The sequence below is a fragment of the Chiloscyllium punctatum genome, chromosome 37 (assembly GCF_047496795.1).
Source record: "Chiloscyllium punctatum isolate Juve2018m chromosome 37, sChiPun1.3, whole genome shotgun sequence".
Taxonomy (NCBI): domain Eukaryota; kingdom Metazoa; phylum Chordata; class Chondrichthyes; order Orectolobiformes; family Hemiscylliidae; genus Chiloscyllium; species Chiloscyllium punctatum.
Genome location: NC_092775.1, coordinates 24,568,446 through 24,592,561, shown reverse-complemented (window position 1 = coordinate 24,592,561; position 24,116 = coordinate 24,568,446). Strand labels below are relative to the sequence as shown.

Here is a 24,116-nt window from a genome sequence, read left to right as displayed (position 1 = left end):
GCAATTTTTTTTCTTCTGAACTTACAAGTGATGCTAACAAATGGGATTTATTGTATATCCAGTCAGTGAAAGGAGGATTTTCAGAAACCAGGATTGAGAAAAGAATCATCATCACAGGTGATGCTGACGTTGACCAAGACCAGGTACGAAACCATTTTGCGTCATTTTATGTACATTGTAACATTACTTTTGCAAAAGCATGGGTCGGTGTGGACTCAATGGTCCGAATGGCTACCTTCCACACTGTAGGGATTCTGTGACATGTGAAACAAGTTTGTTTTTAAAGAGGGTGATAGGAACCTGTTGCCGATAGAGTGGTGGAAACGGATACGATAGTAATGTTTAAGACGCATTGAGAAAGACACATGAACAGGCGGGAAATAGATGAATAAGGACCATGTGCAGGCAGATGGGATTAGTTTGGACTGGCATCATGGTCAGTGCATTCATGATGGCTGAAGGCCCTTCTCCTGTGCTGAACTGTTCTATGTTATGTATCCCAAAAGACCAGTAAAACCTGTGAATGTCACACATACTGGTCCAACTTGTCTTGTGTTCCTCAAAATGGAATTCCAGCAAATCTACTACATTCATTTCTAAGCATTACCATTTTTTGCCTCTGAGTTTACAGCAGTAGACAAGAGGTTAATCATTTAATGCAGAGATTGAGACATTTCTTCCCTCAGTGTGTTGTGAATCTTTAGATTTTCACTACTCCAAGAGACGCTAAATATTCCACCATTGAAAATATTCAATACAGAGATCTACAAGATTTTTCATCTCTTGAGGAAGAAGGGGTTCTGGGGGTTAGATTGGAACATGGAAGCGATGAGCCATAATTGTATTGAAGGACAGGGGAGCCTTAAGGGACTGAATGGTTAGCTTCTATTTTCTTTTTGAAAAGTCATGTTCTTATTGTACACCTCTGTGTACTGAGCTTATGCTCAATAGCTTCCAAATATGAGGTTGCATCCTGTGTGATTAAATCAATCAATTAAATGGTCATCATGGTGGTCAGTGCAATTCTTACTCCAGTATTGTGGGCAAATGATGCAAATGTAAAAATTTTGAGTCACACATGAAACATTTGAAATTGTTGGGGTTCATGATTAACATCAATTTCACAGAATTGCAGAAGGGATCTGGTGCAGAAGGTAGCCTTTAACTCTCTGTGCCTGCACCAGCTCACTACGTGAACATCATTATCTAATTTTCCAGCTCTACAGACATTTTTAACCCCTGATTGGTGAAGTGGGTTCAAAGATCCTGAACTTGACAGTTTGAGGCCTGTGAAATGTTAACTGTCTGGCCCCTTTTACATAAATTCCCTCCCTTCCTGCCTGAAACCAGTAGGTGAATGGAGTAGGTTGGAGATAGTGAGGACTGCAGATACTCGAGTAGAGAGTGGAGCTAGAAAAAGCACAGCAGGTCAGACAGCATCTGAGGAGTTTGCGAGTCGACTGTTCAGGCAGGAGCATGAAGCTACTTACACAGACTGCTTCCCAGGGAAATGCCCTCCGGAACTCTCATAGTTGGTGTCCTGAACCACCTTACTGGTTGAAATTCCATCCCTGCATGTCATAGTTGGGCAGTTGACATGCAGATGAGATGGATTGATTAGGACATCAGATCCTCCCTGTACTGTTGGAACAGGATTTGCTGCTTACCTCACTCCCTGCTTACCTGATTTTTGTTTCAGGAAAAATTCAAGGATAATGTGAATTTTTAAGACTATCTTTAAGTAAGATTGTGCGATCATCTGTTTGACGATGACCCTTTTGTACCAGATAGCACTAGGAAATCATTAAACCATCATGGTGTTGCTGTAATTCCCTTTTCATCAGCCAGGAAGGCACATTTTCAATGCAATCTACAAACTAAATCTATGTTCCCCTCATAACTGTACTGTCTACTTTAGGCTCTGGCTCTTGCAATTAAGGAAGTGAAACAGCAACACCCCGACATGCTCGTAACAAAAGCTGTGGTTTATAAAGAATCGGAGCCCGAAACAGAGCAAAATGCAAAGGAATCAAAGGTACAGTGCAGTATATGATTGTTTATTGTTCTCAATGGAGGTCACCATTTTTCTCTTTATTTCTTGCAAATCACTTCGCCTTAGAAATGTCGAACGTTTATGGCATAGAAGGTGGCCTTCGATCCATCATTTCTTTCCCAACTAATAAAAATCTATCGAGCAGAACCCTGTATTCCAACTCTTGGCCCATAGTCGTGGCACTTTGAAAGCATGTTGAAATATGTTTTAAATGCAGCAAGTGTCTCTCTACCTATCACCATTTCCAACCATCCATTCCAAATCCCCAGCCACCCTCTGAGTGAAACAATGTCTCCTGAACTTGCTCTGAACCTTCTTACTCCTCCTAAATGTACGCCTCACTCTTAACCAACCCCCCACGCCCCAGTCTTCTCTGTTCGAAAGGAAAAAATCCCAAGTCAATCGAATCTTTCCTTGTGACTAAAATTCTCTGACAGTGTTCCTTGTAAGTCTCTGTATCCTTTTCTATGTGATCACATCCTTCATACAATGCAGTGACCAGAACTTAACTTGAGCTGTGACATTAATAGTATTTTTTACAGTTCTAGCATAACATCTGAGCTGTTGTGTGCTAGGCATTGGCTAACAAAATATGCCCCTGTGCCTTACTTAGCCACCTTATCCACCAATTCTTGAAGTTGTAAGATAGGTTGACATCTGCTCCAAAGTTACTTTGTTTCCCTACACTTCTGAAAATATAACCATTTATCACTTTTCGTTTCTTGCCTTGGATATCCTTTCCAAATATGTTACTCTGGATTAAATTCTGTTTGCCACTTTCCTGCCTAGAATCATCTTTTAGTTCGCATTGTGAGGAGATAATAGTCAAGTGGTATTATTACATGACTATTAATCCAGAAACCCAGTTAGCGTTCTGATGACCTAGGTTTGAATCCCACCATTGCAAATGGTGGAATTTGAATTCAATGAAAATCTAGTTCACTAAAATATTTTGGGGAAGGAACCTGTTGTCCTTACCTGGCCTGGCCTATATGTAACTGCAGACCAACAGCAATGTGGTTGACTCTTAACTCATAAATGCTGGCCTAGCCAGTGACATCCATATCTCAAGAATGAATTGGAAAAAAAAATCCAGTTTTGAAAACTAAGCACATTTAGTACTGTTGAGAATTTTTTTTCCTATATGCATTAACTTACTTTTAACTGAGCCAACAAAGCAGCGTGGACTTAATGGGCCGAATGGCCTGCTTCCACACTGTAGGGATTCCATGAATCAGAAGCAATAGTATGCATATTGCATTCCAGTACAGCCCCTCAACATTCAATGACCTCACTACCATGTAGAAGGACAAGGGTAGCAGATACAGGTGAATACCACCAGTTGCAAATTCCTCTTCAAGCTACTCACCATCCTGACTTGGAAATATATGGCCTTCACTGTCACTGGGTCAAAATGCTGGAATTCTTCTCTCCCCATTACCCAACACTGAACAGCTGTGATTAGAGAAGCAGCTCACCATCACATTGTCAAAGGGAACTAAGGATGGTCAATAACTGCTGGCACAGCCACTAAAACCCACATCCCAAAATAAATTAAAAGAACTATTATATAAGGTGAAATATGTATTCCTATGCTGTATAACTCATTAGTGAACAATATCATTATTATTATGTGTCATTTTATTCAGTTCCTTTTCAAAATGATTTTCTGGAGTGAGCTCAGCAAAGAGCAATGAGATTGGGTGTGTTACTAGAGGCTATACATTTGGAAATTACATGAATATATTTGAACATCTTTTCCTGAGAGAAAGAACATTTGAACTGCTGTAATTCAGGTGTTTAAAGTATTTTAAAAATATAAATAAATGCAATGCAAATTATTCTTTAAGATTACAGTCGTAACTGGAAATGTTTGAGAAGGAAATTAAGTGAAATAAGACAAGTAAATAAAATAAATTTTTCCCTCTAGTCCGTTCCTCTTGTTCGAATTTGCTTAATGTGAATCAATTAATTGTGCAGAAAAGCTCTTCTGCTACATATCTGCTTTATTTGAAGTGCTACATAACTCAAATTTTTCAGCAAATAAAAATGCCCTATAAATACATGAATGTAGTATCTGGTTGAACTCTGGTTATGGGGAAAAGGCAGGAAAGTGGAGTTGAGGATTTTTATATCGGTCGTGATCTCACTGAATTACAAATCAGACTTGATGGGCTGAATGGCCTACCTTTACTCCTACATGTTGTTGTCACGTGGTCTAATACCCTCTGCAGAATGAAATTCCTCGAGACTGGTGAAATTGTTGGGCATGGATCTTGAGGGAGTGATCATGGGACAAGGGCTAACATGAAATTCTGTCCAAATGGAGGTCAGTTCAGATGGAAGCTTACCTTATGCTTGAGCTGCCTTGACATCACAAGTGGCTTTGGAGTCAACGCCACTGTTTTAGGCTCTGGATGGCTATGACTGCAAACTAGACATTACCAGGCACATACAGCTGGTGGCATCATCCAACATGTCTGAGTCTTAAAATCCCAGTAGTCCCAGCACCTGGCAGAGGAAATGTATTGCCAGAGAACACCATCTAGGAGGCTGTGAAGGTGGACCAGGAACTGAGTGCCCTCTCTAAGTAGCAGCCTCCATAGTAACATGCCTTTTGTTCCAGAAGAAGTCACTGACCATTTTCTGCTCCAGTGTGATGAACTACAGAGAAGGGAGCAAAGTGACCAACTAGTATGACAACATGGCAGTGATCAATTGGTTTATGATCAAAAATCGATCCTGTCAGGCAACACTCCAAGCAGTCCTGACTGGTGTCCCAGTTGGTTGGTGACCTCCAGCTCTTGGTAGTTCACTGACCAGGATTCCTCCTTAGGACTAAGATAAACTCATGAGTAGAAGAAATGGGTGGTGCTCTAATTAAAGAGCTTGATGTCCCTTCAATGGAGAGTTCATCCCTGCTGACTGATCAGGAGCCTAGCACCTTTTCCCAATTTATTTTTGCAGAGGACTCCATGCACTATATCTCTTGGTATTATCAGCTGGGCTGATGTTCATGACGAGCACATCAACAACGTAAGCCAAAGTGACTGACTATACGTTCGGCCCTTGCAGATTCAATGCTGACAACCTCTGCAAGAAGCAAGAAATGTCTGCACACACAATTCAACTGGGTTGATAAGGGCAGTCCTAACACAGACCCCTCTCAAAATGAAGTGGTGCAGATAAAGACCTATTAATCTTAATTCGGTGGAAACCTCCTTTTTCCCCATATTAAGTAGTGACAACATCTTTGCTAAAAAAAAAAGGAGGCAAATAATGTGATTGAATACATCAGCTTTCCATTGAATACTTCTGATCCATTAACCATTTATTTACTTTTACCTAAAAGATAAATATTTGCCATGTTTTTTGCTCACTTTAAAAGTACTGAATCACTCAATATCGTTAGCGGATAAAAAAATGCAGGCTGTAGTACTGAGCACCAGTGACCAGTATAGTTCCATCCATGCACAGTTATCTTCACTTGGTTATCATATTAATGGGATGCATTCGTTGGCTTAACTGGAAGGTGCTTTTACTGAAGAGGGTGAATATCAACTAATTTGAATCAATGTCCTGTGACCCTGGTGAAAAAAATTGAATGCCTCTGCAACTGTAGACCAATCCAGACTATCACCTGTGGCCAAGGAATAAGGTGCAGGGGATGGACACGTGGTGAAAATTGAAGATAGTTGAATACTGGAGTAAACTTTTTCAAAAAAATCTTTCTCTTTCTCTCTCTCTCTCCTTCAGGAGTAATAATGTACAAGTGAAAGTCCTCAAAACACCGTGAATAACAGAATGGAATCACATGGATGCTTTTATCAGCACAGACTTTCTCTGCCTTGTTAGTTTACAGAAGAACCGGGAAAGAATATCAATATCAATGTAAAAATATACTCCTGCTGTGCAAAAAAAAGATTTCAGTTCCAACTACACCAAGAAAGTAAAACATTTTCAAGTAGAGAAAACGCATGTTTTGAGGGGAGAAAGAAAATCAAAGGAAAACTAGAACCTCTAACCATCATTCCAAAGTATATGAGCTTTTCAAGCAATCAGAATCCCACTTGGGAATACCATTCATGGAGATGGAAGAGAAATCTTGCAACTAATGTTTAATAATACATGCTTTGCAATGGATGTCAACTTAATTTCCTCCTTTTTTTTGATCTGCTAAAGACGGTCAGCAATTATACAAATTATTTGATGGAAATGAATGGCACATATTGGTTCCCAATTTGAATTTGCATTAATTTATACTGAAAAATGCTTATCAGGTTATGTAAAGATTGGATGTATTTCTCCTCTGAACTTTGTAATATTCAAATGGTAACCTGGTATTGGTTTTTAACTAATACTTGGTTTGGCAGAAGTTTGTGTTTTTGTAAATTAAAAAAGACGTAATTATTTGAAAGTGAATAATTTTAGGCAAATGAGGTTTCACAGATGTCTTAATCAAAAGTTGGTGGATAGAGGTTTGTTAGCACACACCTAGCTGTTACAAGTGATATCTATAGGAAGATACTCAAACTAGTGGTTCAGTAAAAATACTTAGCAATGGTTCACAAAGGACAGAATTTTTCATTCTGATCAACTTCCTCACTATTCCGAGGCACCACAGGCACGTGGTATCTATTCTCATAGCTTGTTCTAAATCCTTCAAGAACTGTTAGAAGAATTTAACTTCTTTGTTAATAGTAAAGCCAGCAAAGGAATATTATACATTGCTGATTATACACATGAGCTGCTTTACCTATCTAGCATGACAAAGGACATCAGAACTCAAGATTAGTACTGAAGCACTTGTGAGTTCTGCCTATTTAATTACGTGCTGTCACATAAGATATTAAATGCCATGTGCATGCTTAGATGATGCAACGGACAGCTGAGAGAAGCAGAAGATTTGCACAGTTGGCATTTAATCAGATGTAGTTTGTTTGTTTACCATTGCTAAATATATTTTTGATAGGATTGTTTTAGTGACTTACCCAATATTTTAAACTGAACATGAGTGATGAAGTATTTGAGAATATTTGCAATTGTATCAACAGCTGACATGAGTCTATGTGTGCATGAGTGCATTAAAACACCATAATACAGATATGAAATGCTCCATAATTGCTTTTCTCCCCCTACAGCTAAATGGTATGTGTTCATTGTATCCTTTTACCTTCATAGTGAAATAAATGTGCCAGATGCATCTCCTGTGCCCATTCCTTTGTTATATATTTGATAGGCTATAGAACACAGCGATTTGTCGTAGTGGACACCAAAGCTGTGAATCAACTGTAGAAGGATTGTTGCACTATGGGAATTAGTGGGTTAGAATACTTGTACAGTCTTAAAATCCAGAGCATTGAAACACAACTGTGAGATGCTTATATACAGTGCTAAGGGGTGACTTTTCAGAGTTTTCATGGCCAGTACTGAAATTTGCCTGATTGGCCCCACACATATTGAGCAATGGTGCTGTTCAAAGTTTTCATTCAGTATCACCGCAATTTTTGGTATGGTGAGGTTTCCTAATGGCAGAACAACTTCAGAATATGCTCCTTTGTCTGAAATTCCTCTCTCTGCAAATCTATGTTAGCACATTTTAAATGAATTACTGTCACTTTTAAAGTAATGGAAAGAGGGATTTCAAGCACATTTTGAATTTACTCACTAGGATCCTTGTGTGTAATTTCATTTTTTTTTCATCTCTTCAGTCTGATTTGGGGTGATTCGAAGTTAATTTCTAAAAACTGAGGAGTCCCTTTGAAGAACAGAAGCAGATCAATTTTGTAGGCTGTCAACTATATTGAAGGGTTAACAAAAACAAAAATATGGTGTACAATTTTAGTGACTCAACGTCTTGCCAATTTACAAAGGTAGCTGTGATCAACAAAAATCAAGTTTTCAGCAACAATGGTACAAATTCAATTTCATATCTCTGAGTACCTTGTGCATACCTGAACATGATCAATGTATGATATTAGGAAAGCTTTAGCACTATGTAAAGTTGTAATGTGTTTTGATGTAGACACCGTCCAACGGCTTAGCAGTCATGTAGGTGGGGGCGAAGGGGTGCCAAAGCAACTTGACCTCAATAGTACAATGTCTAGAAAACTACCTAATGTAAAGTGGTAGCTGGCTGACAAGTGAAACTGAAATACTGGGCAGCTGTAGACCCTTAGACGAAAACTGAAGGACTACTCTCTAGCACAATTAAGTGAATGGGTAGGGTTTCACTGCAAGGCATAGAGGCTTGGGGTGAGACCTGAGGTGGGAAAGAGTCCTGGAGTAGGAGAGGTCTAAACACCCCTCCGTGGACATGGAAGATCAATTCCATAGGGTGTTCTTTGAGTCATTGCAGGCCTCAGCTCCTCTCCTGTCTTCTCGAAGTTGTCCCACCAGCAAGTCCCTAACAGTTTCCCTGTGCAAGCCTGTGTTTCAAACAGCAGTTGAGACATGACTATTAGATTAAAGCGCAGAGTGCATATTTGCCCTGGCAGGTGCCCTTCATATCCGTTCAGAAGAGGAGGTTAAAATGGGAAACTGAAAAGAGAACACACCTTGAGCAGTCAAGTCTCAGATTATTTTAAATACACAGATTCCAATGAGTAGGCAATGTTAAAAATGCACCAATTCTCAACTTTCTAGAAAGTGCGTGAAGTAATTTTAAAATCCATTTTAGGTTTGGGATGCCAAGAGTGAAACCGTAGAGCAGCTGTTAATTTTTGTTTTTCTATTTATGGAGCACTGACTTAAACATTTTGAGATAAGTGAAGAATGTAAGAAAACAACTTTCGCACAAGGTCAGAGAAATTATTAAATGAAGAAAACATTAAATAATTATGGAAGTGAAACCATAGAAAAAAAACTATATTCCATGAGCAATGCAAACCTATCATGGTTCATTAAAATTTAGGTTTTGGACAAGATCATTGGAAAATGAACCAAAGCTTTTCTTGTTTCCTTTGCTGTTTCATGCTTTTTCTGAGTCTCTGGATTATTGAATATTTACTTCATATTTTTCCATGATTTTTTTCCATTTTTGTAGTGTTTTAAATCCTTTCTTTCCATTAACCGTTTGTAAGTTTTGATATTCTCAATTTTTTTTTCTATCTGTATTCCAAACCATTAGCTTTGTTTGTTGATGAATTATTTTATCAGTATTGTATTTTGGAAAAGTGGGATTTACTTTTGTAAATGCTGTATCTAAACCAAAAGGCAGATGGAAGTGTCAATGACTTTTATGTTACCATTATCTTAATAAAATTCAGTAACTGTTGGATAATTATTTTTTTAAAAATCCAAACGTCATTTTCAATGCTACATAGGAGTGCTTTGCAGAAAGGCTGTTGACTTTTTCATCAAAACTGCAGTTAGTTTAGATTGGTGATTTAGCTCAAATTGTGTTTTAAAAGGATGAAAAGATGGAGTTAATAAGTGAGTGTAGCAGTTTTCCATGTGAGGGTAGTAATTTATGGTTTAATATTCATTCAGAACTTTTGTTTTATTTTTCATAAAATGATGCAAAACAGGGAATGAGGTCATTTGATCCATCATTTTTGTGTTGGCTCTGAAAGTTGTAACTGAACTTTCTAAGCCAAGTTTTAAACATTAATAAAACATAAGCTGTATGTGCAACTCAACCTCTTCAACAATTGTTCCTTTCTTTCTAATATTGCGCCACACAAGCCCAAATATTTCTACAATTCATGCAAGTGAAGGCTTTGCTGTATAGAGTATACGTGGTTTCAAATAGTGCCCCATTTATTGACAAATCAGCTTACTAAACAAATTAGCATCATGGAATTCAATGTATATCTATTGCACCTTGTCTTTTTTTCAAAGCCCACTTCCCCAATGCAATATTTTTGACATACAGTAATGCATGCAATAATGCACAACAAAATCCACAAACATGTAAAGGAATGAATAAGCCGTTTTTGTTTTTTCTGTTGACAGTGAAGTGATGTGCAGGACAAAAGGAGAACTTTTTTTTTCCATCTAAATAGTCAGATGGTGTCAAGGTTTGAATTCATCTGAAAGGCAGCACTTCCACTAGAACGTCCAATCAATACTTGACTGGAACTTGGCCCAGATGTATTCACTCTGCTCAAAACCTTCTAATTCTTGTTGGGAGTGAAATTCAACTTTGGTAGGCACACAAAATGAGTCAGTAGGATGGGTCAGGTGTTTGCTGTGCAAATTTCATCCACAAAAATTGAACTTCTCCTTGTACTCTTCCTCCTTCCCAACAGTGTAAACACTACTTCATATGGATATCGTCTTCCAATGATTTTCTACAATCCAGCACTTTAAAGTTTTGTCACAATAATGTTAAAGAAATTTGACTTAGTAATTTGTCAGGATAATAAACAGTTTCTGAAATACTGTCAGCAGAAAAATTGCGGATACCTCACTGATCCATAACATCCAGGGACAAAGACAAGTAGCCATGATTCTCACTAATCTGCGCAGCAACATTTCACCTTCAGGAGATCAACGAGATGCTACCAGACAGAATGCACTGATCACAATACCTGCAAAATATGTCAAATAACTATAAAATTCCGTTCATAGATTTGGGTGATAAGATCATTTGCAAACATGGTTGAACACATACCTTCCAAGAAGCTTTAAATGTGTTTACTTGATGCTGGAGGTCTTTTTTTCTGGGTACTTTTAATTCTACTGATGTTGGATACTGTATATACTTCTGACAGTTGATTCCAACTGAATTCTGAACTGACATTTACAAATCTTGAAATATATTCCCTCAGAGTGCTTTGTTTCTGTGGACAGATTGCCATGTTTGGGTTTAATTCCTGTTGCACTATTTTGAACTTTCTGGTTATGAAAACATCCAAGAGACTTGAGCCCAATTCTTTTGGCCCTTACCTGAAAGAGAATGGAGTGTTCTGTGTTGAATTTGATGTGGTATTAATGGTGTCAAGGTGCATAAAAAGTATAACGGTCTCATCAAACATTTGTAGCTCTCATTTCAATTTCCTCCTCTCCTGAAGAAGCTGAGTGTTCCACAGGCTTTATTTCTGATATTCAGTTTCTGTTTAATTTTAGTCCATGGCTAATTTAATCTTGTTCCAGGAACCAGTCTGAAATGGACAACACACCTTCAGTATATAATCAAGACCGATAGAAAAATTGGGTCTCCAACTTCTATTGCATTAAACCATAACATTTCAAGAACTGATGGGAATTTTCTCTGAATCCAATGCTGAAACCCTGGCCCACAGCAACTCATTAATCTGTGATTTGATGACAAAGGAAATGGTAGCATGCACCTCATGTTTTCAGTTCTTGGCACTCCACAGGCTGCTTGCATTGCCTGTTCCTTGCATTCAGTATGGCGTATAAGCAGTTAATTGGGATTAGTAAGCAGGAGAGTGAAAGCATTTTTTAAAAAACAGGGGGCAACACATGGCTCAGTGGTTAGCACCACTACCTCATAGCGCCAGAGACCTGGGTTCAATTCCAGCCTCTGATGACTGTCTTGTGTGGAGTCTGCAAGTTCTCCCTGTGTCTGCTTGGGTTTTCTCTGGCCGCTCCAGTTTCCTTCCACAATCCAAAAGATGTGCAGGTTAAGTGAATTGGCCATGCTAAATTGCTCATAGTGTTCAGGGATGTGCATTAGTCAGGGGTACATTTTAGAGTAATAGGGAAATGGGTTTGGGTGGAATACTGTTTGGAGGGTCGGTGTGAACTTGTTGGGCTGAAGGGCCTGTATCCACATTCTAGTTGGGATACCTATTGGAATTTGTCAGTATAATTTGAGTGTGTGTGTGACATGAATGTTACAGGCCTAAACACGTGATGTCTCATGATGTTGTCTGTATGTTTGCACATTGGCGACTGACTGTGTGGAGTTTGCACATTCTCCCTGTGTCTGCGTGGGTTTCCTCCGGGTGCTCCGGTTTCCTACCACTGTCCAAAGATGTGCAGGTTAGGTGAATTGGCCATGCTAAATTGCCCGTAGTGTTAGGTGAAAGGGTAAATGTAGGGGAATGGGTCTAGGTGGGTTGCGCTTCGGCGGGTCGGTGTGGACTTGTTGGGGCCAAGCGGCCTGTTTCCACCCTGTAAGTAATCTAATCTAATCTAATCTAACCAGCTAGTTGCAAGTACAATCTCTATAATGTGGGCAAGCATCTGTTCAGGTGCATGTTTCTCAGCTGTTTGAGATGCAGAGTAAAGAATCCATTTCTTCTCCACACTGTCAACAAATGGGAAAGCCACAAACTTATTGGAGACTGTACTTGAAGTAACTATTAGTGATCTGCAGAGAAAAATTACTCCAAAAAGTAATTACATTTCAAGAAAGATCTATCTGAATAATGGCACTATCACTCAGCAAACAGTCAAACAAAAAGAAACTGAAGCCTAGATATAGCCATTGTTCATTTTTATAGGTCATCTTTTATATCTCATTCCTCTCTTCCAATAGACAAGGTTCTTTCCTTTATTAAAACATAAAGACTAGAAAAATGTATTTTACTGCATTGCCTCAACCACGGCTCCCTTCTGTACCACAATGACTCTGGACAAAAGCTGTGCCCTGTCCTGTGACAGGGAGGGTAGTGGGTTGAGAACCATGTTACTTTCTTGATCAAGTCTGTGCTGAGAAAGTCTGTGGATAGTTTCTGCCCCACTCGTGACTGTAAATGAGCATTTAATCCTCAGCAAGTGCACACATATATCACTGGCACTTCCATTAAATCAGTGGGGGGAGGGGTGTGTTCATCTTGCGGAAAACACAAACAGGTAAACTCTGTTGAGATTGCTTGCGCATTTTGAGAGAAGTTGTTCCTCAATCATTCAGCACCTAAAAGAGGGATTAGACAGCAGTAGAGGAGGTCAGTGTGGGGCTGTGAGAGGAGGGGGATGGTGTTCTCCAGTGACATTGCTGTGTACAAAATGGCTGACAGTCTCTAATTGGCTGAGAACCCTTGGTTAGTTCACCCCACCCCTTACCCAAACCACCAAGAGACAGGCCTGCCATTGGCTCGTTCAGTGACATTGTTAAGTAAAGTAAAGCGATTACTCAGGGATCTTGCTTTATGGCTGGTGGCAAAAACACCTCACCACCACAAGATTCTGCACTATAACTGAATGGTTCACTTCCATTGTTAAGTAATCCTTTCAGCCATTTGTGTCGTTCCACTTAGATCATGTCTAGTCCATATCTTAACTCCCATTTACCCACCTTCACACTCTATCCTTAATGGCATTGATTAACAAAAATCAGGCTATAATAGTTTATTAAATTTTTCCCTTGTCTAAATCATTTCTGCTTTCTTGGGGAGATTCCAGAATTTCCACTGCCCGACAAAGTGATTTAAAGCCAGCTGACATACTGAACTTGAAACATTAACTGTGTTTCTCTCTTCACAGATGCTGTCAGGCCTGCTGAGTTCCTCCAACAATTTCTGTTTTTATCTTAAAGATGCATAACTTTCAGCACAAGCCACCTTGAAAGAATCAAGGTGAGGTACTTATGCACCAGTAACTCAATAAGAATGTGTTTCATGTTAGTCCATATTCATTGGCATGCGAATATTTTAAAATGCTGGCAAATGGGATTAGATTTATTCAGGATATCTGGTCAGCATGGACAAGTTACATCAGATTACAACAGGATCTTGATCAGATGGGCCAATGAGCTGAGGAGTGGTAGATGGAGTTTAATTTAGATAAATGCAAGGTGCTACATTTTGGCAAAGCAAATCCTAGCAGACCTTATACACTTAATGGTGAGATCCTAGGGACTGTTGCTGAACAAAGAGACTACAAGAGTTCCTAGCTCCTTGAAAGTGGAGTCGCAGGTAGATAGGATAGAAGGCGTTTGGTATGCTTTCCTATATTGGTCAGAGTATTGAGTACAGGAGTTGGGAGGTCATGTTGCAACTGAACAGGACATTGGTTTGACCACTTTTGGAATATTGCGTGCAATTCTGGCCTCCTTCCTATCGGAAGGATTTTGTGAAACTTGAAAGGGTTCAGAAAAGATTTACAAGGATGTTGCCAGAGTTGGAGGATTTGAGCTACAGGGAGAGATTGAATAGGCTGGGGCTGTTTTCCCTAGAGTGTCAGAGCTGAGGGGTGACCTTATAGAAGTTTATAAAATCATGAGGGGCATGAATAGGATAAATACACAAAGTCTTTTCCCTAGGGTGGGAGAGTCCAGAACTAGAGGGCATAGGTTTAGGGTGAGAGGGGAAAGGCATAAAAGAGACCTAAGAGGCAACTTTTTCACGCAGAGGATAGTACATGTATGGAATGAGCTGCCAGAGGAAGTGGTGGAGACTGGTACAATTGCAACATTTAAGAGGCATTTGGATGGGTATATGAATAGGAAGGGTTTGGAGGGATATGGGCCTGGTGCTGCAGGTGGGACTAGATTGGGTTGGGATACCTGGTCGGCATGGACAGGTTGAAATGAAGAGTCTGTTTTCATGCTGTACTTCTTGATGACTCTAAGTTGGAACCCAACAGAGGGCAGCATACTTTTCAGCTTTAGTGTAGTATCTCTATCAACAGTGAGGCGAGCGTAACTTCACTTATCACCTCATTAAATCAACCTGTAGTTCAAGGTTTTCCTGATGTTAGGGAAAACCAGAAAATATCATGCAGAACCATAGAATGATATAGCACTACAAGAGGCTGTTCAGCCCTATGTCTGCCCCAGATCCTTGATGTAGCTATCTGATTGGTGATACTCTCTCCATAGTCTGTAATTCTTCCAGGAGAAAGTGAAGACTGCGAGTGCTGGAGAGTCCGAGTGAAAAAGAGTGGTGCTGGAAAAGCACAGTAGGTCAGGCAGCATCCGAGAGCAGGAGCGTCAACGTTTCGGGCATAAATAATCAGGGTTCTCCTGCTCCTCAGATGCTGCCTGACCTGCTGTGCTTTTCCAGCACCACATTTTTTCACTCTGCAATTGTTCCAGTTTTATGTTCACTCCTAGAGTTTTTCACAGTGAATTCGAAATTTCAATGGAGCTATCTACTAGAGAAATGCAATGAGTGAGTAGTATGTATTCTTTTCAAGTGATAATGCTAATTATGAAAGATCAAGATGAATTCTGTTACTATTGCAATAGACACAGCCTTGTGAATATCATAGCAGCAAAATGTACAGTAATATTTTGTATATCTTGAGTATGGCAAGGTTAGACTTTTTTTCACGTTCACTGATTTGTATTTTGAGGAGTATTAACAGTGATGCATTCTTTCTCCTTTCTGGACAACATTACTGACCTCCTTCTAATTACCCCATTTTGAAAAAAGCATTAAGTGCTGAGGAGTTAGGGATTTACCAAAATGCATAGTGAGCAAATTGCCATATTGTGAAGGGTCACCATGACTTTGTTAGTCATGTTTTATTTCATGTCATCAGCTTGCCTGGTCAAAAATAAAAGACAGCTGTTTGAAACAGCTTATCACTGAAGAACTCAGAAGTTCAAAAGAGCCCAATTGTCACTCACATTATATGAGGTGAGCATTTTGACAACCACAGACAGAAATCCAAAAAAATCAGTAACCTTATACTTCTGGCTGCTATAGTGTTGAAAAGCAGGATTATCAGCTCCAATGCTTTGAGAGACTATGTGTCTGCAAAAGAGTTGAGGTGTAAGTAATTGTTCTCTGATTATCTGTTCCAAAGATTCAAAGTAGACACTTAATCAGTGCATAAGGAAAATTTGAAGACAATGAATCTGAGGAGTATTAAAGATAAACATATTCCTCTGTTAATCAACAGCAGTTGTAAATAGTATTTTAAATCCGGCATTGTGTAGAAATAAAGAAGCAAAAAGTTTTTTCTGAAGATAGCAGACTTTTTCTAGGATGTTGATCTGTGAAATGTAGATTTCTATCAGATACTATAGTTTCTTTAGCATGATACTACCTTCTGAAAAGTAAACAAAACATAATTAATGATATTTATTTTAGCAAAGTTCCAGTTACATTTTTTTATAAATGAATGAGTACAATGGAAATTGAGTAGGGAAAAGGAGGATGGGGCTGATGGATTACCCTTTGGCCTAGAGAGGGTGCCCTGGTGACATGAGGGAAACAAGAAGCGCAATTTTCCTACACTTCACTGCGTGCAGGTAGCATCACTGACAGGTTTCCCTGATGCAGTGACAGCTTCATTGACAGACCTGGCTTCCAGTCAGATCAACAAAGTTGAATCAGAAGCTGCAGCATTGTCTAGGTCAGAGCCCTGAGCTGGAGGGAAGGTGTCTTATCCCTGACCCCAATGAAATTGGGCAAGGTACTGGGGATTGGGAGAAGCAGAGGCCTGGGAGGAGATGGGGCTGTTGGAGATTGGTTGTTAAGGGATCAGATGTTGCAGGGACTAGAGACATTCAATTTACATAAAAACATGGGATGGAGGAACAGGAGAAGCCCAGCCCTTTTGGCTCTGAGAAGCTGGTTTGTCTTTCAATAAGATTTTGACTGATTTGGTTGTGGTCATCCTTCCACGTTGCTGTCTGGTCTTGCCTGCCTTCCATAACCCTTGTCACGTATTCTATCAAAGATCTATCTCTGCTTTGAATAAATTCAATGACCCAGCTTCCAATGCTATCTGGGGAAGAGAATTCCACACACTTAGTATCCACAGAGAGAGAAAAATAGTCTCCTTTTCTCTATCTTAAGAATGGGATCTTTTATTCCCAAACTCTGCTTCCTAATTCTTGTCTCAACTATTTGTTCAGTTACCATGTCAGTATACTTGAAGAGACATGCTCATGATATCACTGCTGTACAAAAGCTTCAGACATTATCTTACCTTGGGTCATTTGAAGCATAACGTGCTGATGGGAACTTGCTACATTTTGTGACCGAATGGTTTGATATCTGCCTAGACAGCAATATGCCCGTGAGTGCAATATTTGTGTATGTTAGCGAGCTACGATAAATTTTTGTTGAATCTTTCAATACCATGTTAGGCAAGTCTAGTTCCTATGTTACGTGGGCAAGAATTGCGGCAGCAAGTGCAAATACCCTGGTGGATTCTCCAACTGTTTTCTGACTAACAAAATTTGATAAGAAGTCTTTGAAAGAAAAAAATCTTTGCACTCGATTAATCAATGAAGTAAACACTACATGGAAATGCATACAGTTCAATGGAGCAAATGGAAGTTTGTCATAAGTTGATCGTTATGTTTAAATTTTACTACACGGAAGACAAATGGTTTTAAGATATAATAACCTGGAAAGAAAAACAGATGGATTTTATCAAAATACTGTTAAAAATGAGATATCAATCGTGAGAGTTGCCTGCAAATATAATTAATTGATGCAGTAGCATTGAATCAAATTCCCAGGGTTCTTGTAGTGCAATGGTATTGTCCTCTCTTTGAGCCAGGGGGTCTGAGTCAGCTCACACCCCACTGCAGAATTGTGTCATAATATCTTTGAACAAAATCTGAATCAGATTTCCCATCTTCCATGTGTGTTGATAATGGCCTGGTAAAAGGATATTTCATTAACGAGGCAGCACCAACATGACAAATTTAGAGATTTGAAACATAATTATATAAGTAATTAATCTTCCTAGTTTCTGCCATATGGGGAGGCAATTGACAGGGCTTAATAGACAGGGCTTTAAGGCTCTTCCCCACTTCCCGATGTATTGTGTCAACCTTTGTTACAGACCACTGTTGTTTATTTCTGTGGTCTCATCTGATTTATACACCAAAATGTATGTTCCCCGCGCCTGAGTTTGGAACCAAGATCCATCGTTGCATGCTCATTTGCACCTGTGACATAAACATTCTTCAGTGGAAAGAAAATAACCTTTCGTAAAGAACTACTTGTTAGAAGGAGGTCTTCAAATGTTTAAGTTACTCAAATTATTAAGAAACTTGAAAGCCACAACTATATTTCTCATTGGTTTCCTAAAATGCTAACAGAGAAGGAGGCGGTTAGACGATGTAAATATTGCCATTAAACTGTGGAAGTACTATGAAGAATTGATGAAATAAAATAAAGAACTGTGGCCGCTGGAAATCTAAAACAGAAACATAAATTGCTGGAGGCAGATCTGGCAGCATTAGTGTACAGAAAGCATTGTTAACCTTTCAAGTTCTGAAGAAGAGTCATTGAACTTGACTTAACTGTGTAGCCATTATAACGTGGTCAGCCGAATGGATCTCTTGGATAGGAGTTCCCTGTGTGTGGTTGTTAATCTGGACCAATCGGAGTTCTGACTGACAGGTTAAAAGTAGGAGTTTCCCCCTCCAACTCTATTTTGATTTAGTCCCTACCCTCCCCTTCACTGTTTTGATCACACAACATTGCCCTTTGCTTTAAAGGGCAGTGCTTGTCACTGGCCATGCGGGTGTTTTCCTGTCTTCCTGGTGGTGGAAATTGAATAAAGATTCATGTACTTTGTGTCTCACACCTGTACACACACACACACCATGGGTGCTGGGAAAAATATAAGCACTACCGCCTAACTGCAGTAGTGTGTGGGGGTTAAAAAGAAGAAAAAATTTTAAAAATAAAAAAAAATAGAACAGGAGTGCCCCCTTTGATGTGAAGGGCAGAGCTTGTCACGGGCCACTCGGGTGTTTTCCCCCTTTTGGAGATTGGATCAGTGTGTGACTGTGTGTGTGTACGTGCAAGGACTCTCCTTGAAGGGGACTGTCCCTGTTGCTGCTTGGGGCCTGCCTCACTGCTGCTGCCTGGGACTTGCCTTGGGGCCCCTCCCCCAGGACCTCCACCACTGCTGCTGCCTGGAACTCCATTTTGGGGCTGCCCGGGACTTGCCTTGGGGACCCTCCCCAACAGGCCTGCCCCCACCACTGCTGCAACCAAGGAACTGGCCAGGACTTGCCAGAGGCCTGCCTCCACCACCGCTGCCTGGGACTCACCTTGGGCTCCTCCTTACAACCTCCACCACTACTGCTGCCTGGGACCCAATTTCGGGGCTGCCTGGGACTTGCCTTGGGGACCCTCCCCAACAGGTCTGCCCCCACACTGCGACCGAGGGCCTACGTGGGACTCTTCCGAGGCCTGCTTCCATCGTTGCTGTTGCCTGAGGCCAGTCTCCACCGTCGCTGCCTGAGGCCTAATTTTTAGCAGCAGAGTATGGCGAGCCCGAAGGTCGCGGGGCCCAGCCGTACCTACGCCAGGGTAGCCGCTGCCTTAGGCTCGGCTGTCCCAACCCCGGCCGCAACCCAAACCCCCTTCAGGCACCTGACCAAACGCCTGGGGGTAAAGGCCTATCCCCACCCTAACATGACCATCGAGGCCTGCAGCAAGGCCATGGCTAGTGTGAGCGGCCCACTGGCCATCGTCGCTGCGGCCCGAATGTACTGGAAGGCTGTCTTTTTCCTTAAGACTGAGCAGGCGGTCCACCTGGCCGTGGAGAGGGGGCTCACTGTGGGTGGGATACATTTGCCCATCGACCCTTTGGAGGTTACAACCCAGAGGGTCGTGATCTCCAACGTCCCGCCCTTCATTGCCAGCGAGCTCCTTCTTCCCCACCTCACCACCTTGGGGGAGATCCGGTCAGGGATCCAACCGCTCCTGCTCGGTCTTAAGGACCCCGCCCTCCAACACGTATTTTTTTTTTTTTTTTTCGGTTGGCCAAAATCCCCTGTTAATTTTTTTTTTGTTCTTTTCTTTTTTCAAAATGATCCAGTCTCCAAAGGGAAGGAAACACTCAAGTGGCCAGTCACAACTCCAGGGTGTCGGTGGACACCCGCGTGCTCCTTCTCCAACACGTATACTCCTTCCGACGCCAGGTGTTTATTTGCCTGGCCCGGGATGAGATCAACGAGGGCTCGTTCACCCTCCTCCACGAGGGTGCGGCCTACAGCGCCTTCCGGACGGCGTGCGGTGCCACCTTTGCCACGAGGTGGGGCACATTAGGAAAAACTGCCCTACCCAGAAGGCTGCTCAGCCCACGCCAGATGGTGGTGCCGCCGCACCCACTCCCCCTAAGTCAACATCTCAAGCCCCGGCACCGGAGGCTTCCGATGCTCCAGCCTCTGGCAGGGAGGGGTGTGAGCATCCAGCCGGCCAGAAGGTGCTGAAGAAGATGCGGCGCGTCAGGCCGGCCCATGGGGAGACCACCCTATCCCCTTCCCCGACACCTAACCCACGACCTTCCCCGCCCAGGCATGACAATGCCCCTGCGGCCGTGCCAGCGTCGCCCTGGCACGGGAACCCTTACCTCCAAACCCGTACCTGACCCTGGCCCCACTGACCCCATATCTACCCTCGACGCCCGCCCCTGGTGCTGCGGCCCCGGGCCCCAAGCCCCAAGCCACACCCTGGCACTAACCGGGGGGGAACCACCGCTGCCCAACCTCCTGCAGCAACCATGTCTCCGGGCCCCGGAGAGGGAGCTGGGCCCCTGCCCCGCCCCGCCCCGCCCCACCCCGCCCCACCCAGCTCACCATCACCTGATAAACCAGGGGCAGGGCAGGAAGTGACACGGCTGACCCTCCCCACCCTGGCCACGCCCCCTGCCTTCCCCCAGCCAATCGTATTCTGGGAAAGGCTGGTGGGCGGGACCTCTGGCCCCATGACCACCAAGGCAGGCGGGGAGGGGAAGGCCCATAAATTCCCCCCTGTCTCTCTGGGGAAGAGATGCCGGCCCTTGGACGGGAGAGACACTCCTGCAGTGTGCCGGCGGCGCTGCCCCTTTCCAGGGGACGGGGCCAACGGTGTCCCCCAACTATCCTACACCGCGGCCAACCTGCCAGAACCCCCCAGGGGCTACAGCAGGGCTTCCTGCTGTCTCGACTCCTCTGGCCCCTGGGGAGGACTTTAACAACCACGAGGGCCGCGGTGTGGGCGACAACAGAGGACCCTTTACTGGGTCGCCGAGCGGCGGAGGGGAGGAAGGTGTTATCCTCGCTCCTCCCTCACAGACTGTTTTTCCGGGGGCCTTGGCCCTGGGGGATGACCTTTTCCCCGAGTAAACAGGCGTCCCGGTGTCGGGAAAGGAGCGGGGCCCCCTGCCTCCGCTGCCCGACGACTCGAACTCGGGGCGTTTGAGGACATGGTGCGCCGAGGAAGGTACCGCCAGTGACCCTGGGGGTGGGGTCGCGAGGGGTTCGAGGCCGGTTGGCAGTGCCGGACCAGCCCCCATCCTCTCAGTGGGGGAGGGGTCGGCAACAGAAGGCGACCTCCCGAAGGAGGGTTCTGGATCGGTGGCGGGCACTGGGGACGACGCGGACTCTGTCTGCAGCGACATTTTAGAGTCCCAGGTTCCCCCCACCGATCTCCCCCTCATCCCCCTCGAGGAACTCCGGGAATTTGTCGAGGAAACTGAGTCGTCGGGATAGAGCCCAACTGGCGCTCGACCGCTGGAGCTCTTTTGAAAGAATTTACAGGTCGGCCCACGCTGCTCGCCAGGCGCCTGGGCTCGATGTTAATGAGCGAAAGCGAGTCAGGAACTTCCTGGGACCACTCCTGGTGAGGCCGAGGGACTTCTGTACCCCTCCCCCGTCCTCCCTGTAAATGTGTATATAGGTTTTTAACTGTACTGGTGTTGGTTGCACAACGCTTCCAACATGGAGACGACTATAGCCAGCCTCCACATCAACGGCAGCAGGGAGTCACAGCGCAGATTCCAGACCCTCTCGGTCCTCCGGGATGGGAGGTATGCGGCGTGCTTCCTACAAGAAACCCACACTACCCCGGGAGACGAAGCCACCTGGCTCCTGGAGTGGCGAGGGGGGGTCTACATGAGTCACCTCACCCGCAGATCTGGCGGGGTGGCTATCCTGTCGGCCCCGCATTTTCAGCCAGAGATCTTGGCGGTCAGGGAGCCTGTGCCAGGCCGTTTGCTTCACCTGACAGTTCGGCTGGGGGGCGCGGTGCTTCACTTGGTGAACGTATACGCTCTCCTGGCCGGGCTGAGGCAAGCGAGCTTCTTCGAAGAAGTGTCCGCTCATCTCGCTTCCATCGACGAGAACCAGTGCGTCATCCTCGGGAGATTTTAACTGCGTCCTCGAGGGCAGGGACCACGGCGGTGCCCGCACTGGCTGTGCGTCGGGGAAGAGGTTGGGGGACTTGGTCAAGTCCTTCGACCTGGTGGACGTCTGGCGGAATCTCCATCCCGACTCCATCACCTTCACCTTCGTGAGGCCTGGGGTCAGAGCGTCCAGAATCAACCGCCTGTACGTTTCGTGGGCGTATGCCTCCTGTTTTCCGAAGGCCTCCACACGGCAGGTGTCGTGCACGGACCATCACCTGGTGTGGGCGGAACTCCTTCCGTTCGGCGCCAGGCTCGGCTCCACGTACTGGCACTCTAACAACCTGCTGCTGGAGGACGAGCGGTTCCGGGACTCGTTTCATCGTATCTGGGCCGGCTGGAGAAGGAAGCGGGGCAGCTTCCCCTCCCTGAGGCTATGGTGGGATGTGGGCAAGGCTCATGTCCGCGTCTTCAGTCAGGAGTACGCGACAGGGTCGACGAAGAGGCGGAAATCCAGGATCAGGGAGTTGGAAAGGGAGATGCTCGACTTGGAGTCACGCCTCGGTCAGCCCGACGCGGACCCGGCCCTGCGCGGGACGTACGAAGAGAAGAAGGCCGCGCTCCGGGACCTGCAGCTCGTCGGGGCTCGGGGCGCGTACGTGAGGTCGCAGATCCAGCTCCTCCAGGACCTGGACTGCTTCCACTCGCTGGAAAAAAGGCGTGGCACCCGTCAGCAGCTCCTTGTGCTGCTGGCCGACAATGGGTCCCTCGTCTCAGATCCGGAGGGCATCAGGGCCCACGTCCGAAACTATTACACGGCTCTGTTTTCTCCGGATCTGTCCAGCGAGGATGCTCGCAGAGTTCTGTGGGAGGACCTGCCGCAGCTCAGCCCGGAGGACGCCGGAAGGCTCGACGCTCCTGTCGCTTTAGAGGAGTTGACCGGCGCGCTCGACCAGCTCTCGAGGGGCAAAACCCCAGGGCTGGAAGGGCTGACTGTGGAATTCTTCGGGGCGTTCTGGAACGTCCTGGGGAGCGACTGCGCACAGGACCTGGGGGAGTGTCTAAATGCCGGACAGCTGCCCCTTTCTTGGCGCAGGGCGGTCATCGCCCTGCTGCCAAAGAAGGGGGACCTTCGTTCCTTAAAGAACTGGCGTCCGGTCTCCCTCCTCAGCAGGGACTACAAAATCTTCACCAGGGTGTTGTCTTCTCGCCTGGCCTCCGTGCTGGCCCATACAATTCACCCGGACCAGTCCTACACGGTCCCAGGCCGGAGGATACACGACAACGTCCACCTGGTCCGGGACCTGATCCATTTCTGTCGACGGGCTGGTCTGCCGAGCACCTTCCTGTCTCTCGACCAGGAGAAGGCATTCGACAGGGTCGCTCACGAGTACCTGCTCGGGACTCTGCGGGCATTCGGCTTCAGGACGCGGTTCGTTGCCCGGATCCGACTTTTGTACGCTGCCGCAGAGTGTCTGGTTAAAGTTAACGGGTCCCTGACGGCGCGTCTTCGCTTTGGGAGAGGAGTGCGTCAAGGCTGCCCCCTGTCCGGCCAGCTGTATTCCCTGTGCGTGGAGCCTTTCCTGCGCCTCTTGCGGAGGAGGTTGTTGGGGCTGGTTCTGCGCAGCGCGGGCACGGGGGTGGTCCTCTCGGCCTACGCTGACGACGTGCTCCTCATTTTCGCTGACCTGGGGAGGATGCGCGAGTGCCAGGCCGTGTACTCGGCAGCGTCTTCTGCCAGGATGAACTGGGCCAAATGTTCCAGACTACTGGTCGGTCCGTGGCGCGTGGACTCTCTGCCGGAGGAGTTACGGGGGTTCAGCTGGAGTACCACCCATCTCCTCTACCTGGGAGTCTACCTCAGCCCGGCTGAGGAATTCTGGCCGGCCGACTGGCAGGAGCTGGAGGCCAAAGTCTCGGCTCGCCTAGGCCGCTGGACAGGACTGCTCCGAGTGCTATCTTGCAGGAGTCGAGTGCTGGTCATAAACCAGCTGGTGGCCGCCATGCTCTGGTACCGGCTGGTCACTTTGGTCCCTCCTCCTGGCTTTGTCGCTGACATCCAGAGAACGTTGTTCTTCTGGGTCAAAAAGATGCACTTTACGTGCACACGCAGCTC

General features: G+C 44.7%; 1 protein-coding gene across 7 annotated transcripts in view; it reads left to right on the top strand.

Annotated features, from left to right (window-relative positions):
* Positions 1 to 9,329, top strand: part of LOC140462946 (uncharacterized) — a 346,737-nt gene extending 337,408 nt beyond the window's left edge. For all 7 annotated transcript variants that reach the window (XM_072556473.1, XM_072556477.1, XM_072556471.1 and 4 more), the window contains 3 exons: positions 63 to 143; positions 1,919 to 2,035; positions 5,810 to 9,329. In XM_072556473.1, the coding sequence (XP_072412574.1) occupies positions 63 to 143; positions 1,919 to 2,035; positions 5,810 to 5,815 (204 nt within the window). In that variant the 3' untranslated portion in view covers positions 5,816 to 9,329. The remainder of the gene's footprint in view (positions 1 to 62; positions 144 to 1,918; positions 2,036 to 5,809) is intronic.
* Positions 9,330 to 24,116: the final 14,787 nt, after the last annotated feature.